Genomic DNA, 17,210 nt, shown 5'->3' with positions numbered 1-17,210 from the left:
CTTTGCAGTCGATTTTTGACACACTGCTTGCTGAAGTTAGAACTAGGCTTCAGATTCCTGCTCACCCCATAAGGGATGAGCCATCAATAAGCGTCTTCCCTGCATCCTTCATTCCCTTAAAATATCAGGGACCCGACATGGAGCCAGAAAGTGACGAGCTGCTGGGCCCTGTGGAAAGCCCTTTTCCTTCTGAGACTTACAGATACAACTTTTCCCATACTATGCAGATAAATGCTTTCAATGTAAGAGGAGACCCCTTTCATTTATATCCTCACACGCCTTTTGAACCCTGGCTGCCTTCTGAAGCTAAGTTTCTTGGTTCCAATTATGGGTTCCGGCCAGTAGGACGAGGTGCAGGTGGTGATGGGAAGGAGTTTGGTGGTAACTCTCCCAGGGAACAGTTTACTATTGTGATGCTGACATATGACAGGGAAGTTGTACTGATTCAAGCCTTGCACAGATTTAAAGGTCTTCCTTTCCTCAACAAGGTTATTGTTGTTTGGAATGTGGAAAATCCACCATCTTCTGATCTCCGCTGGCCTGAGATTGGGGTTCCTGTTGAAGTAGTGAAAACGGGTAAAAACAGTCTAAATAACAGATTTCTTCCCTTTGATGTGATTGAAACAGAAGCCATTCTCAGCATTGATGATGATGCCCACCTCAGACATGATGAAATAGTTTTTGGCTTTAGAGTTTGGAGAGAGGAAAGGACAAGAATTGTTGGGTTCCCTGGCCGGTTCCATGCCTGGGATGTGAAACACCAGTCCTGGAACTACAAATCAAACTACTCATGTGAGTTGTCAATGGTGCTGACCGGAGCAGCTTTCTTCCACAAGTATTACTTTTGGAGCTCAAAAGTGCCCTACTTCTTTTCTATCATTGTGTCTGCCTCCTCTCTTCCTAAGTCTGCTTTCATTGATCATCACACTGTCTCCTTAACTTTAAATTCTCACTACGTCCTAGACCAGTCCGTTTGCCGTGGACTGCGACGGGTAAGGGGGGATAAAGAGATCCTGGTGTTTGAGTGGTGGCTATCTGAGGATAAACCACAACAACACAATACTCTGTTTCCAAGTTCCCCTAGACCTGAGACCCAGATGGCCCGCTCTGGGTCAACCGGCTGGTCATCTGGTCATGCCGAGCTACCAGCATAGGTCGTCGACCTATGCTGGAGGGCGGTGGCTGGAGGGTCAATCAGGGAGCTGCTGTATCGGACACATGTCCGATGCAGCAGCTGACTGAGTATAGCACCTGTGTAGCCCTGGCGGGCTCATTCTGGACATCCGAATGGCCCGTCCCCTTGTTGGACTCGATGGCGGGTGGGAAGCACAGGTGCCGAATTAACAAGAACATATATGGACAAAAAAACACACACAAAACTACTTGCCCCAGACCTATGTCTGGGCAAGAAACGTCGAATTGATGATAAAAAAGAGGAGGTCCCAAAAAGCTGTGCCACTTGGGCCATCATTTCTGGTGGTTAGGTGCACAGAGGAGGGGAAAAGCCTGACAAAGTTGAGCCCTTTTATTATCTATAAGGGACTCAAGTCAGTAGTGGGAGAGCCGAAGAGTGTGTCTAAGCTACACAAATCAATGGAACTCCTTGTAGAAGTAGACAGCAAGACACACTCTGATGGGCTTTTAAGATGCAGAAGACTCTGTGATCTCCAAGTGGAAGTCATGCCACACAAGAGTCTGAACACCAGCAGAGGTGTAATCAGCTCTAGGGACCTACTGGAATGTTCCGAGAAGGAAATAGTGGAGGGCATTGAAGGAGTCACCCATGCCCGGCGCATTACCAGGCGCAGGGATGGTGAGGAGGTCAAAACCGCCACTATTATCCTCACATTCGGAACTAGGACACCGCCAGAGTATGTGAAGGCAGGATACCTATGAGTTCCAGTGAGGCCCTACATACCTAACCCCATGAGGTGCTTCAAGTGCCAGGGTTATGGACACGGCGCGGCAGTCTGCAAGAGGAACACTGTGTGTGCCAGATGTGCTGGAGAGGGTCATGAGGACAAGGGCTGCACAGCCCAGTTCAAGTGCCCAAACTGTCAAGCTGGCCACTCAGCCTACTCCAAGGACTGCCCTGTGTGGAAACAGGAGGTTGCCGTGCAGGAGTACAAGGCAAGAAATGGATGTACCTTCAGCCAGGCGAAATCGGCTGTACTGGCTCTACCCAAGGGCCAATTCGGCTTGACAAAGACCTACGCCCAGGCTGTTGCTAAGATAGGAAGATCCATAGCCACACAGACGGACACATTGACCCCACCACCCCCTCCTCCTCCTCCAACTCAGAAGAAAACACCGCCAAAGAATACACCTCTGAAGAAACAAGAAAGCCCTGTTGTTATGCTAAAGAACAGGTTCTCTGTGCTCGCTGATGAGAGCATGGAGACTGAGCAGCATGTCAAAACCAATACTCCGGGAGAACCCGGAGACATCATGTCTGACACAGGTTCTCCTCAGAGAACCCAGCCAGACACCCGAACCTCTACCGAATTAGAGGTTGACCAACTCCCTAAGGGGAGAAATCAAAGCGGAGAGGATGCCCGAGGTGAGAGAGGAGGAAATAACCTCCGCTCTAACCAGAGGGATCTCCCCTCTCCAGAGAGAAAGACTTCCCCCAAAAGGGGGTTGTCCTCCTCTCCACCCAAACCCAAGAATAAAAATACCAAGGTCACTGGAATAAAGGGAAACCCCTCCGGGGGCCTCCCAAGGCCAAATAGCTCCAAGTAGGTCATCTAGAATAAGCCATGGATTCCAGAATTGTACAGTGGAATTGTAGAGGCCTCAAGGCCAATTACGAGGAAATGCAGCTACTGATGGACTCTGAGACTCCTGTAGCTGTCTGCTTACAGGAAACATTTCTGAAAGATTGCATCAGCTTCCGAAGCTACCGTGCTTACAGCAAGAATGTTGAGGATGCAGAGAGAGCATCAGGTGGAGTCTGTATCCTTGTGAAGGATAGCATCCCCCATGAGAGGGTAGAACTACAGACCACACTACAGGCCGTAGCAGCTAGGATAACCCTTCATAAGGTTATCACTTGTTGCAGCCTGTATCTACCACCAGGCGCTCCATTAAACCGAACAGACATGGAGGACCTATTGAAACAACTCCCCCGGCCTTATTTAATCTTTGGGGATTTCAATGCCCATAACACCATGTGGGGATCCAACAATACCGACACAAGAGGTCGTATGCTGGAGGATATCTTCCTCCAACATGATTTATGCATACTTAATGATGCATCACCGACCTACTTGCACCCAGGAACTGGATCACTCACATGCATTGACCTCACCGTATGCGTCCCCGGACTTCTGGACGACTTTAAATGGTCAGTTAGCAATGATCTACGGGGAAGTGATCACTTCCCAATCATCATTACTAACAATCTCCCTTCATTAGGACGACCTCAGCGGTGGAAACTGAATAAGGCCGATTGGGAACAATTCCAAAAAAGATGCTCCGAGGATATCACAGAAAATATCCTCGATGAACAGAACCCAGCTGATACCTTTGCTAGCAAGCTACTAAGTATAGCCAGGAAAGTTGTACCCCTAACCTCTGCAAATCCAAAACGGCCTAGCAAACCATGGTTTGATACAGCTTGCAAAAGTGCTATTGGCGATAGGAAAAAACGACTGGCTGCATTTATAAAGAATCCTTCCCAGGAAAACCTAAAGCTATTCAGGATAGCTAGAGCAAAGGCTAGACAAACCATACGGTCAGCCAAAAGGAATTCCGGAGAAGTTTTGTCGGCAGTCTGGATGCCAAAACTTCTGCTAGAGCGGTTTGGAAGGCAGTAAGGCGAATCAAAGGGAAAGAATCAAATGCAATAGGACATTTGAAAAACCAAGGACGAACTGTCACGTCCCCCAGAGAAATAGCTGACTGCCTTGCATCCTCAATAGCAGAAAAATCATCCACTGCACACTACACGCCAGAGTTCCAAAAAGTCAAAACCAGGGAGGAAAGACACCCCATTGATTTCAGGTCAGAGAACAATGAAGACTACAACAAACCGTTCTCGCTTGAGGAACTGAGGGAATCGCTGGACAAGTCACATGACACAGCGCCTGGAGAAGACGAAATCCATTACCAGTTCCTCAAGCACCTTCCCGAACCCTCATTGGCAGTCCTGCTAGGGGTCTATAACTGTGTGTGGCAAACAGGCGCTTTCCCAAACAGCTGGAGGAAAGCCACAGTTATACCGATACCTAAACCGGGAAGAGACGGCTCTGACCCAGCTAACTATCGACCAATAGCACTAACAAGCTGCATCTGCAAAACCATGGAAAGAATGATTAACAGTAGGCTGGTCTGGTACCTGGAAAGGAATAAAGTGATCTCAAACTACCAGTGCGGATTCCGGCAGGGGCGGACAACAACTGACCACCTGGTAAGGCTGGAAGCTTATATTAGAAATGCATTACTCAGAAGAGAACATCTAGTAGCTGTATTCTTCGATATAGAAAAGGCCTTTGACACAACCTGGAAACATGGCATTCTACGTGACCTGGCACTTATGGGGCTTAAGGGACACCTCCCCCGTTTTGTGGAGGAATTCCTGAAAGATCGAAAATTTCAGGTCCGAGTGGGCAACTCCGCTTCTGACACTCATGACCAGGAAATGGGTGTACCCCAGGGCAGCATTCTGTCAGTCACCCTGTTCAACATTAAAATAAATAGCATCATAAATGCGCTGTCCCCTGGCATTGAGTGCTCTTTGTATGTTGATGACTTTGTCATTCTCACTTATGGGAAAAACATGAACACCTTAGAAAGAAAATTACAGTTATGTTTAAACAAAATTCAGGGTTGGGCAAACTATAGACTCCAAAACAGTTAGTATGCATTTTTGTAATCTAAGGGGACTTCACCCAGACCCTGAACTATTTATACACAAAAAGAAGATCCCTGTCGTGAAAACTACAAAATTTTTAGGCCTCACCTTAGATTCCAAATTTAATTTTCTCCCCCACATTAAGGAACTTAAGAAGAAATGCCAAAAGTCATTAAACATACTAAGAGTACTCAGCCATACGGACTGGGGAGCTGACAGAGATACCTTGCTGCTGCTCTATCGGAGTCTAATTCGATCCAAGCTAGACTACGGATCCATAATATATGGAGCAGCAAGGAAGTCGTACCTAAAAATACTGGAACCAATACAAAATGCTGCCCTGCGTCTCTGTCTCGGCGCGTTTCGTACATCACCTATCCCAAGTCTCCATGTGGAGGCGGGAGAACTCCCCATGGATATAAGAATGAAAAAGCTTGCAATGCAGTATATAGTCAAGCTAAAATCCAACCCCACGAACCCTGCTTTTGACTCCATATTTAACCCCACAGAGGTAGAATTATACAATCGAAGGCCTAACGTCATACAGCCGTTGGGCCTTCGAATGAGAGAACCCATCCAAAATTTAACCCCACCCATTGACCAAATCTCTAAAATAGAAACCCCTCAGAATCCTCCTTGGCTAATGAATAAACCCAAATTAAATTTATCCCTCCTCAATTTCAAAAAAGAAAATACAGACCCAAGCATACTACAAGTCCACTTTAGGGAACTGCAGGAGAGCTACGGAGATTGTGGCACCATCTACACAGACGGATCCAAAATGGAGGGAAAGGTCGCGTGTGCCTGCTCCTTTCGGAACAAAACAATCTCCCGTAGACTCCCTGATGGCTGCTCCATCTTTACGGCTGAATTACACGCAATATTGCTTGCACTTATGGCCGTAAAAGCATCAGAAAGGAGGAAATTTATAATCTGCTCCGACTCCAAATCTGCATTGCAAGCTTTGGGGCGGATGAAGACTGACATCCCATTGGTTCATAAGAGCCTGAAGCTGTTGGACCAAATAACAGCCGACCGTAGGGATGTCACCTTCAACTGGGTCCCCTCCCATGTTGGTATTGAGGGAAACGAAGCCGCAGACAGAGAAGCAAAGAGAGCCCTAAATCATGCGGTGTCAGGAACCCAAATTCCCTACTCGGACCTGAGACAAAGTATTGCCTCTGCCACCTATCGAGAGTGGCAGAACCGATGGGAGGCTGAGACTCACAGAAAACTCAGGCAGATTGTGGCGGATGTCAGGTGGCGGCCCACATCTAAGGGTCTGACAAGGCGTGGTAGCACGACCATGTCCAGACTTAGGATTGGCCACACCTACATCACGCACTCTTTTGTACTGAAGAAAGAGGAGCCCCCACTTTGTGAGTACTGTGACTCTCGCCTCACCGTGGAACATATCCTCGTTGATTGCCCCAGATACCAGGATGTCAGGGCGAAATATTTTACAGCCACTAATTTAAATACACTATTTGATAATGTCGACCCTGGGAAGGTACTGGGCTTTATCCGGGAAGTGGGGCTATCTACGAAGATCTGATTTATGAATTTGTGAACATGCACTATTTACATTAGATTTTTACCAAATATTTAAATTTTTACTACCTTTACTATTTTAACTGTGAATAGACCTTGATTTTAATGATATGACTGTATAGAATCTGGCCCTTGTTGTTTAGAGAGAGAGGGATCCTTAGGGGACTGCAGGCACGACATGGCCTAAATTGTGCCGATGTGCCTCAAATCAAAAATCAAATCAAAATCGATTGATCGATTCATAGACCTGAGTAGAGTCACTATTGCGGAACAGTTTGCAGCTACTTTTAGTTTTCAATTTTTTGCTCCGTAATGGTTAGACATATGGAAAAACTAAAAGTATCTAGGCATTGCCCATCCATTTTCCGATAAAAATAGACGCATTGTTTAGTTTTTCAACAGATATTTAAATTTTACATTCAATTCGACTGAGATATGGGTAGTCACAGTTACGGAACAGGATTTTTAAAGAAGTCACAATTGCGGAACACGGTAAAAATGTCGGAACAAAGCCTATTTAAAGCATATATTTTATTAGTCTAATACTTGAACTCCTTATCCTTTACATTAACTTTATTTTATTAAAGATTAAGACACACATTGTCACTTTTTGATTCTTTACCTCTTCTTTAATTTACTTGATGTCACACTACCCTGATTTTCCTTACAAGGTTTTTTCCCACTATTCTTTAATTCTTTTTTGTTATATTAATATTATATATATATATGGTATTATGATTTTTCTTTTTGCTGGACGTCTGGTAATCATAAATTATATATTATATGTAATATTATTCTCTAAATGTTTTTAAATTTATGTATACTAATACAATCTCATATTTAAATTCCGATATCTAAATCACTATGTAAATATTTAGCTAAATGATAGTAAATGCGCAGGTCAAATAAATAACATCTATAGTGTTCCACAATTGTGACTATCTTTAAAAAGGTAAAAACAGGATAAACACCTCCTATTTTTTTTTAAATTGAATTCTTGGTAGATAGCTATGAAATGAAGTTTTTCCTCATCCATTTATAAACCGAAAAATATGTATATCATGCATGTGATGTGTCAATATCATTTTTAAAAAGCCTTAAGCCATGGCCTATGCGGTTCACCTGGTACGTGAAAAATAATGGACGATTCCACACCTGTCAACTTTAACCTGGAGTCAAAATTAATTTTCTGCTGTGAAAGGAAAACCCTTATATTGGAAATGTAGAGAAATGGACCATGCGCAGTACTGTTACAGTAGTTTAGCAGAAAATTTCAAAATAAAGTAGATTTTAACTAATTTCGACGAGCTGTTCCGCAAACATGCCTGCTCCGCAATAGTGACTCTACTATATATATAGAGAGTACGTAAATTCTTTTTCAAGCTATTCAAGCTCTAATGGAAGTCGCCCCACCCAATCATTTTTTTCTGTCTTAGAAAAGTAATGATCTTTAGTTTTCAAAGTTTAGAAATAATGCAAAATCATTTATCGGATTTTTTTTTTTTAGAATGGGCTATTAATCACAGAACTATATATTCACCCTAATATATGAAACAAAGCCATTTCCTGTTAATTTCCATTGAGATAATGTTTCAAAACTTCAAAAATCCTAGATCGAAATAATTCATGTCTGTTAATTTTAATCATCTTATGTACATTTAAATAGATTGATTACCTAGATATTTCTAGATAATAATTATGAGACGAGAGTTCTCTTATTTTTGGTGTTCAATTACTAGATCCAGAACTAAAAATTAAATGTTACATAGGTTAGGGTTAAAAACAACAACTTTACTTCTTATAACTACTTATAAACAACGCCTTGTTTCAACTTAAAAAAAAATATTTCACGACATTTTTTGTAATGTTAAAAAATCTCCATGCCCAGTCTAGATATAGTAGCCTATATATAAGTTTATGACCTAAACGCAGCTGTTGTTGGTTTTCCTGGCTGATTCAGGTAACCCAGTGTTTCCCTGTTTCATCAGCCAATGGATTGACACACACACACTCCATAACTCCATAAAGGAAAGTTTCATCAAATGTGCATATTACATTCCATAATGGGCACTGGCTGGACGCGGTATGGACAGTACAGAGATATAGCCACTTTTTTTTTATATAGGTCGACAAATGGGAGATCCCCGTGGCCGTGTGTCAAATGCAACCCTTTTGGCGAGTGTAAAGGAGATTATATATATATATATATATAGATCTATATGAAGAACTTTGCTATTTTGCTATCACTATTGGATCTAGAATTTGATATATAACAATAATAAATTGTAAACCTAGGTTTTGGATTGTACCATAATTTGGTTGACGTAAAATGCCTGTGCCGCAGAACAGACCAGAGAAACGTTTGTGCCAATTTGTCGTAGTTTTGTTATTACTTCCGGTTATCTGGAATTTGAATAGAAATAAAATCTATTTAATAGTAGAATAGTATATAATTATATAGATCTATATATATTTTAGTTACTTTATCATCAATGGTAAATATTTTAAATGATATTTTAATTAAGAAATATTCAGATATTCTTTTTATCTATCTAGAATCTATTTACTAATCTAGATCTAGTTCTAGTCTAGTTCAACTTAAAACTAGTAGTAGTAGTAGTAGTAGAGCCTAGAGTTAAAAATACTAAAAATAATATTAATTTAATTAATTTATTATAGAAGAGTAATACTAATAGTGTAATAGAGACCAGAGTTAATAGAGATCTTTTATATTATATAGGTCTACCGTCTAGTCTATAGTATAGACTCTATTATTGTATTATATAGAGTAATTTATGAGGTTATGCTATTCAGACAGAGACATCTAGATCTATAGGCCCAAATTTGTATGAGGTTAAATGCTATTCAGACACCTATGGTCCTATAGTTATAGGCCCAAATTTGAAAGTTTGACTTTGACAGCGCATTATTTGACAATGGTTAAACATAGAAAAGAAAATGAAGTATCAAAATCTTCTTAAGTTTAAAAAATTAGTTTAAGGAGATAAGGATGACTACTTAATATTTGTACCCCTAACCTATAGATATATTTGTTATTATATTTAAAAGGAAACTCCGATGGTTTTGACAATTTTTGATATAATCTAATATGTGTTTTGATTTACAGATGAATATATTCTTCTTTTTTTTAAAATTTGCAATAATAACTTAGTAATTGATGTTTTTTCGACGTAATTTTCCTGTGCATCCAAAACAGTCAGACTTTCACCAGGTTTCTATGTGACGTCACAAAGGTGTTTTAATCTACTGACTTTTTGTATAACAGGAGAACATACAGCAAAGTTTACATTCTCGTAAAAGAAATATATCTTTGTCTATGCAGTTAGATCTAGGATCTTGTAAGCAAAGAAAAAATGCGTATTAAAAGTAGATTTACATGCTTGACTAATCACGGCAGTGTGTATTTTCTCGCCAGACCACTCAACACACAACAAACACTATCGCTTGGTTGTCTTGTCATGACTGACTACACGTAGTCCCTACTAGCCTTACACTGACCAGCTTGTTCGAATCATTCAGACACACGATCTATTTACTTCTTGGGATAGGGAGAGGCTTAGATGAAAATGTTACTTTTTTTTTCTCGAGTTGGTTATCCTAATGCTTTTGGATCTATCTATACATTTTTATATATATATATAATTATAACTGTATCATAGCTCTGGACTAGGCCGTCACTAAGCCTAATAGCTACTGTAAGAATGTAGCTATACGATTGGTTAAATCAAGTTTCTCTTTCAGTATTGTTTAGGGAAGTGACGCATGAAATAACTTAAAACAAAATCTCGCAGAACCCCTTTTTTTTGGGGGCGTGAAGAATTTTCTGTCTAATTTATTAAATATAAAATTTTCTGAGTATTTAAATAAAAAATGATATATATAATGTTTACTATTACAACTTTTTACGCAGAATTTAAATAAGTCAATAACTAAAATTTCCCTTTAAGGTCAAAGAGGCTGTGTGTTTTCATTTAATTTGGACAAATTTGACCCACATTATTTGATTCTGGACACCATAATTTATTTCGGACAGTCTCTATATTTAGGCATCAGTAAACTCAGATTTTAATTCTATATTAACATTAACTAAATTTTAAGATCCCCAGGCATAGCCCCTCACATTAAATCATTAAGATGTTTTCAAATTATGCATAAATATGAACACAAAAAATAAAAATATGAACACACTTATTCTACCAAAATTTGGTCACTGGGATACTGACTTCTATACTTATACTTTTAAACTTATATGTTTGCATGATTAGATGTGTGAATGTTTGTGTTTTTTGTTTATTAATTTAATAAATTTCTAATACAGATGATCTTTTGTAGTATGTGACGAGATGTTAATTAGTTAATATTTGGCGCGTTTATTTGAGTCTAGGGGAAATTTTATTAATTTTATCCCGCTCACATATAAGATTTTGTACAGGCACACCGCAACTAACAGTAAGAACAGACCAATATTATAAGTTCATAAATAAAAATAATTTAATGAATGAAAGTTTACAAAGGAAAGTGATCAAATAAAATTATAATTAAGAAAGGAAATGAAGGTGCTAATATCTAACATAATTGCTCATCATGGATTGCTAATTGGTGAGTGATTGGAAGAGAAGAATGTTCCTATGTCTGCTACTTATTTTTCTTAGCTGCTAGCCCTTGGGTCGTCTTCTGGCGGTCGTAGGACTGGCACTCAGAAGGATGAGTCATCCGGCTCTGTCTTAGGACGTCGGCTCGGGATATTCTCTATGCGGTAGGCAAGCTGGCTCTAGGGCAGGGGTCGGCAACCTTTTGAGTCGGAAGAGCCAAAAATTACAATTTACAAAATTTTTAAATTTTAAAGAGCCACAACGTTATTTTTTCCTTGCCAACAATACGTAGTACTCACATTACTATTGTTTTTATGACATAAGACAAAATATTTATTTATTCATATATTGGCCTAAGTAGTGTTTTCACAGCAAAAGTAGATAGTATATATATATATATATATGGCATTATTAGATAATTGTTTTGTATATGTTGGTAGCAAATAAAGCAGTTAAACATTTATTTGCAACACTAACTTGTACTTCAATAACAAGCAAATTCAATGGGAGCGATGGCTTTTGTTTTAGAAATTTTGTATACATTTGGCTCATAACTTGTTGTTTTTAGTTTCAAACACTTCTCTAAATTTTCATTTGTTTGTTGGCTTCTTACTTTTAATAATATCATGCAAGAGAACGCTTGCTCGGACGAATATATAGATCCGAATATAGCACTCGAAATGCCAACTTCTTCACCTCAATGTTGCAAACTGGAAGATTATTCCTTGCGCCGAATCAACTCGCGGCATTTTTTTTTAAAGACGTCCACTTGTTATTTCTGGACTTTCAACTCTTCCAACTTGCTTTTCAACTCTTTAAATTTTTAAGTCCGCAAAGTTTTACTTTCAATCAATGGCATTTCTAGAACTCCAGTATCAATTTCAAATGGATCAATGGGGATTTCGTTACTATAAGTGTTGATTTACTAGTAATGCTAGAATGATTTTGTTAGTTTGTAATTCTTTATAACTGTCATAGAAAACTGTCAACAAATTCATCTTTGAATTATTTTTTTTTTTTTAACTGTGCTGAAGTAATTCGTGTCAACTGCTGCACTGATCTTATCGCGATATTTCTTTAGACATTGAAAAAAAGTAACTTACTTCTCTTCTGCAATAATTTTTTTTTTTAAAAGAAGCCTAATCTTCTAACCAAACATCGGCTGGGTTTCCATTTCGTTGTGGCTTAACATTCAGCTCATTTAATTTTGCTGTTATGTAAAGTTAAAATTTTTGCAACCTTTTGTCGTTCTTTAATTTAGGGTGATAAATGTCTTTTTTCATTTAGGAATGTATTTAATTCATTCAAGCACAAGCCAAAACGTTTCAACGCCTTACCTTTGGAAAGCCATCACACTTTATTGTAAAGGAGATCGGAATACGCTTAAGAATTCTTTAAACTGACGATGGTTAAGTGCTTTTGACAAGATGCTAATAACAATCTTACCGAACTTATGACCTCAACTATTTTGGCCTGAATCGTTTGGTCTAAAAGCGCTTCTTGGTGTATTATTCGGTGAAACGTAAGAATTTCGCAATTTATTTTGCTTCGAAGAATCGTAGTTGCTCCTTGTTATTTAAACGATTTAATGTCTTCAAGGTATTTTTGCTCGTCATAGGCTCTATCATCCCCTTTAGTTTGTCTCCAGAGCGGTAGCAATCCTAATTCTTCTTTTGGAACTTGGGAAGACATACATGACAAAAGGTCAACTTGCCTATTCAACTATAGCAAGTGACAAGACAGAAGAATATTGAATATCTTCCACCTGCAAATATGTTACATTTAAAGACATTTTAGCTATTCTATCTTATACTGATTTAGCTTTGATTTTTTTTCAAGTTTTTTTTTTCGAAATCATGAAAATGTTTTCCAGATGCACGTATAAAGCAGTCTTTGACATACCATATGTAAATGGTTTGCAATTTCTAGTGGTACGTACTGGTACCCCATCGTTTGCCAGATCAGCATTACTTGTAGATTGCTTCTAACTTTGAGAAGATAATTCGCTTCTAACTCATTTACCTGAAACAATAACCTATACGTCACAACCAAAAGCGAATTAAAGCGTACATAGCAGCATCAGACGACGGCGTCATTCAAGAGCTTCCGAAGGACTGATTACAGTGACAACGCGTGTAATGGGGAAGGGGTGTGGTGAAAAGCGAGTACAAGTGGCTGAAGATAGAATCAGTGCCTAATCCTCGTTAAACGATTCAGAACTTTTTGAAAAAAAAATTCGATAAAATAAATAATATTTGCGTATGGAACGAAAGAGCCGCAGCTTCACGTCCAAAGAGCCGCATGTGGCTCGCGAGCCGCAGGTTGCCGACCCCGGCTCTAGGGTGAAGCCACTGCCTGTTTAGCAGTAGAGAGGGTTGGTGCTGTAGACTAAGTTGGACGATCTCTCAGCTGTGATCTCTAGCTCGTAGAGAGCCGTGCTAACTCAACACCAGTTTATCTTCTGCTGCGAAGGTAGCTCTAATCTGTCGGCATTAGGCAATAACTATTTGGGCAGTGGACAGTTTGGGCCGGGTACTGGGCAGTATAGGGCACTGTGGACACTGGGCAATATGTTAAGGCCAAGGACAGTAGGCAATGCCTTCTTGCTAACAGGTATGTAATGGGGGGGGGGTATCTGGTGTGGTCTGCTCCGGTTTCAGCTTTCTATGGAGATCTGCTAGTTATAGCAGTCGGGTGTAGCAACCAGGTGTAGCAATCAGGGGTAGCAACCAGGTCGTTGTCCCTAATGAAACCTCACAACTAAACTTCCTAACAGAGGAGACTGTATGAATCCTAGCGGGCCTAATTTGGAATGCTTTGGTCTCTCTCTATATATAGATGGGACTTTTCGTTTAACGGGTGGGGAAGAAAGCTAGCTGATTTTCTCACATGTATCGATGTACCGGAGATGTCAGGCGTCAGGTCAGATTTATGGTCAATATTCGTTGCCTACCGTGAGAGTAAAGTCTTAAGCGAATATGTATCTGTCCAGCCCGAGAGCAATGCTATTCTTAGAGCGATGTGTATCCTGCGGGGGGGGGGGGGGGGGTGTAGGTGTGAAAAGTTATTAGGCCGCGGCGTGTAGCGCTGGTGCAGCGACTTCATTGTGTGCTGGTCATCTGTCCAGCGGTCAATAATTAAAAGTTAGCCCTCGAGAGGCTAGTTAATGTTTTACGTGGAGATTCGTCCCGTGAGAAACGTGCAAGAGGGGATAAATCCTACAAGAAATTAGCTGTGGGTGGACAGGAAAATAATTGTTTTAAGTTAAAAATAAAGTTTCTCACGGTTTGCTGGGAAAAACTCAAATGAACTTGTGCATGCAAGTTTCGTATCGTCACATACCCACCCACTTAAAAAGTATTCGCAGAATACTAATACTGCTTGCATACAAGTTTCATTTAACTTTGTTGTTGTCTAATCTAATTGTTTAAATTTACTGAGGGGTGGTACCCATTGAGGCCTATGGGCTCAAGAACGCAGTGCCGACTGAGGAAATCGGGCGCTGCATTTTGACTTCCAGGAACATGTTCAACCTGGAAGGAGTATGGTTGTAATAGCAAAGACCATCTCATAAGTCTGGCATTTAGATGCTTGCTGGAGGATAAGTAAGATAACGGTTTGTGGTCAGTTTGCAGAGTGAAGTGCTTTCCATATAAGAATGCCTGGAATTTCTCTATCGCCCACACCAGTGCCAGGCATTCTAGCTCTATTGTGGCGTAGTTGGATTCTGCCTGGTTCAGCTTACGGCTTGCATAAGCTATTGGAAAAAGTGTGTCACCGGATCCTTCGGCAGTTTGCATCAGAACTGCACCCAGGCCAGAGCCACTGGCGTCTGTCCTCAACACGAAAGTGCGGGATAGGTCTGGTAGCTTGAGCACTGGTGATGAAGTAAGGCATTCCTTGAGTCGTTGGAATGCGAGTTCACATTCCTCATTCCATGTCACCTTGTCTGGTCGATCCTTTTTTGTTAGATCTGACAGTGGGGCAGCGATAGAGTTGAAGTGTGGGATGAATTTTTTATAGTAACCACACATCCCGAGGAATGATCTCACTCCGGTTTTTGTGATCGGCCTGGGAGCCTCGAGTAATTGAGCAACCTTTTCTTCATCTGGCATGAGCTGGTTTTCTTGAATGACATGGCCTAAGAACTTGAGTCTTGTGAAACCGATGAGACATTTGGAGGGCCGAGCAGTTAGACCCGTCTCGCGGAGCCTTAGCAAGAGGGAGGAGATGAGAGCTATGTGTTCGGACCAGGTCTCCGTGGCGATCAGAATATCATCTATGAAATTTTGGATGCCTGGACTTTCGATGGGAGCTAATAGCTTTCTCATTATGCGCGTGAACACACTAGACGAGTTATTCAGACCAAAGGGGACCGTTTGAAATTCATAGTGCCCTTGTGGGGTGCTAAAAGCTAGCAAAGGTCTGCATTCTGGCTCAACTTCTATTTGATAGTACCCTCGGCTTAAGTCAAATTTGCTAAAATACCTAGCGTGACTTAAGTTGGCAAAAATTGTGGCTGGGTCTGGAAGAGGCTCAGCTTGGAATTCAGCCACTGCATTGAGGCGTCGAAAATCAATGCACATGCGATGGCCTCCATCTGGCTTCCGAACTAGCACCACTGGAGCGTTGTATGGAGAGACCGAAGGCGCTATAATTCCAGCTTTTAGAAGCTCTTCCACCTCTTGTTTGATGACCTCAGCTTTTGCGTGAGGTAAAGGGTAGGCCTTTACTTTTATGGGCTCAGCACTTAACAGCTTCATCGAAAACCACTCAAGCGATGTTCTGCCAGGCTTATCCGACAAGACGTCATGGAACTCCCCCAGCATAGATTTGACCTCGGCCGTTTGCTCGGCGTCTAGCTGTGGACTAATGGTGACGTTCTCGTGTGTCTCCACTGCATGGAGGGGGTACTCCACTAGGTCTTTGGGTTCTTTCACATCCTCTGCCACCGCTATAGCCATCAAGTCTCGGGGAGGGTCCGTTTGTGAAGGCCTCTCTAAGTAGTGCTTGAGGAGGTTCACGTGATAAGACTTCTCCTTGCGACCGACTTTAATGACGTAGTTAGTGGGCGATACCTTTTTCAGCACCTCGAATGGGCCTTGCCAACAAATCTGTAACTTGTTTGTGTTCTTGGGCAGTAACAAGAGAACCTTATCTCCGACGTTGAGTGACCGTTCTTTAGCCCTCCTGTTGTAGTATTTCTCTTGTCTCTTACTTGCCTTGATGAGGTTGCTTCTAGCCAGGGACCGTATGTCTTGTAGTCTTTCTTGGAGGTCCTTCACATATTTGGACACCGTTTTGACTTCATCGTTGAGTTGATCTTTGGTCCAAGTTTGTTTTAGGATTTCTAGTGGGCCACGGGGATGAGATCCAAAGATGATCTGGTATGGCGAATACCCTAGACTGGCGTGAGGTACCTCTCGGTATGCGAATAAAGCAGCAGGTAGGTAAGTGTCCCACTCTTCTGGTTTATCATCAATGAGGCGTTTAAGCATCGTCACCAAAGTGTGATTGAACCGTTCTACAAGACCATTTGCTTGGGGGTGGTATACCGAAGACCGGAGATGTTTTGCATTAAAGAGAGCATACACCTCCTTCATTAACTTCCCTGTGAACTGAGAACCATTGTCTGTTAATATCTCTTCGGGAAAGCCTATCCGAGTGAACATATTGAACAGAGCTTCAGCCACATGTTTAGAGTCTATGCTTGACAAAGGGGCGGCCTCTGGCCATCTTGATGCTTGACATATGACACAAAGAATGTAGGCGTTTCTTTTCTTCGTGCGGGGTAGAGGACCAAGTATGTCCACAGATACTCGTTTAAACGGAGTTTCGATCATAGGGGTTTTTCCCAGAGGAACGGGCGGAATGCGATTCTTTGGTGACAACTTCTGGCACTGTGGACATGAGGCGACATATCTTTTGATGTTTTCGGTCATGCCAGGCCAGAAGTAATGGAATCGGATCCTGTTGAGGGTCGAGCTCTGACCTTGATGGGCACTTAAAGAGGAGGCATAACCTGTTTGCATAACCTGCTCCCTGTATGGTTTGGGTTCAACCAGCTGGTTGCATGCATCTGGTTCTTTACCTCGTCGATATAGTAGCCCTGTTTTAAAGAAAAATTGTGCCTTGCCAAGGGCGGGTTCACCTTCTTGGGCGAACCTAAGATATTGTTGATCTCATTGGGA

The 17,210-nt window shown here is 41.2% G+C and overlaps 2 protein-coding genes across 2 annotated transcripts in view; both read left to right on the top strand.

The window, feature by feature from the left end:
* The first annotated feature begins 137 nt into the window (after positions 1–137).
* Positions 138–12,385, top strand: LOC106053496 (exostosin-like 3). The gene is made up of 2 exons (XM_056023408.1): positions 138–857; positions 12,329–12,385. The coding sequence occupies exons 1-2, from the start codon at positions 138–140 to the stop codon at positions 12,383–12,385; spliced, it is 777 nt and encodes a 258-aa protein (XP_055879383.1).
* Positions 8,772–17,210, top strand: part of LOC106074034 (uncharacterized) — a 25,902-nt gene continuing 17,463 nt past the window's right edge. The window contains exon 1 of the mRNA XM_013234760.2: positions 8,772–8,901. The gene's annotated coding sequence lies outside the window, so the exon portion shown is untranslated. The remainder of the gene's footprint in view (positions 8,902–17,210) is intronic.

Source organism: Biomphalaria glabrata, chromosome 3 (assembly GCF_947242115.1).
Source record: "Biomphalaria glabrata chromosome 3, xgBioGlab47.1, whole genome shotgun sequence".
Lineage (NCBI taxonomy): Eukaryota > Metazoa > Mollusca > Gastropoda > Planorbidae > Biomphalaria > Biomphalaria glabrata.
This window is presented reverse-complemented; position numbering and strand designations above follow the sequence as displayed.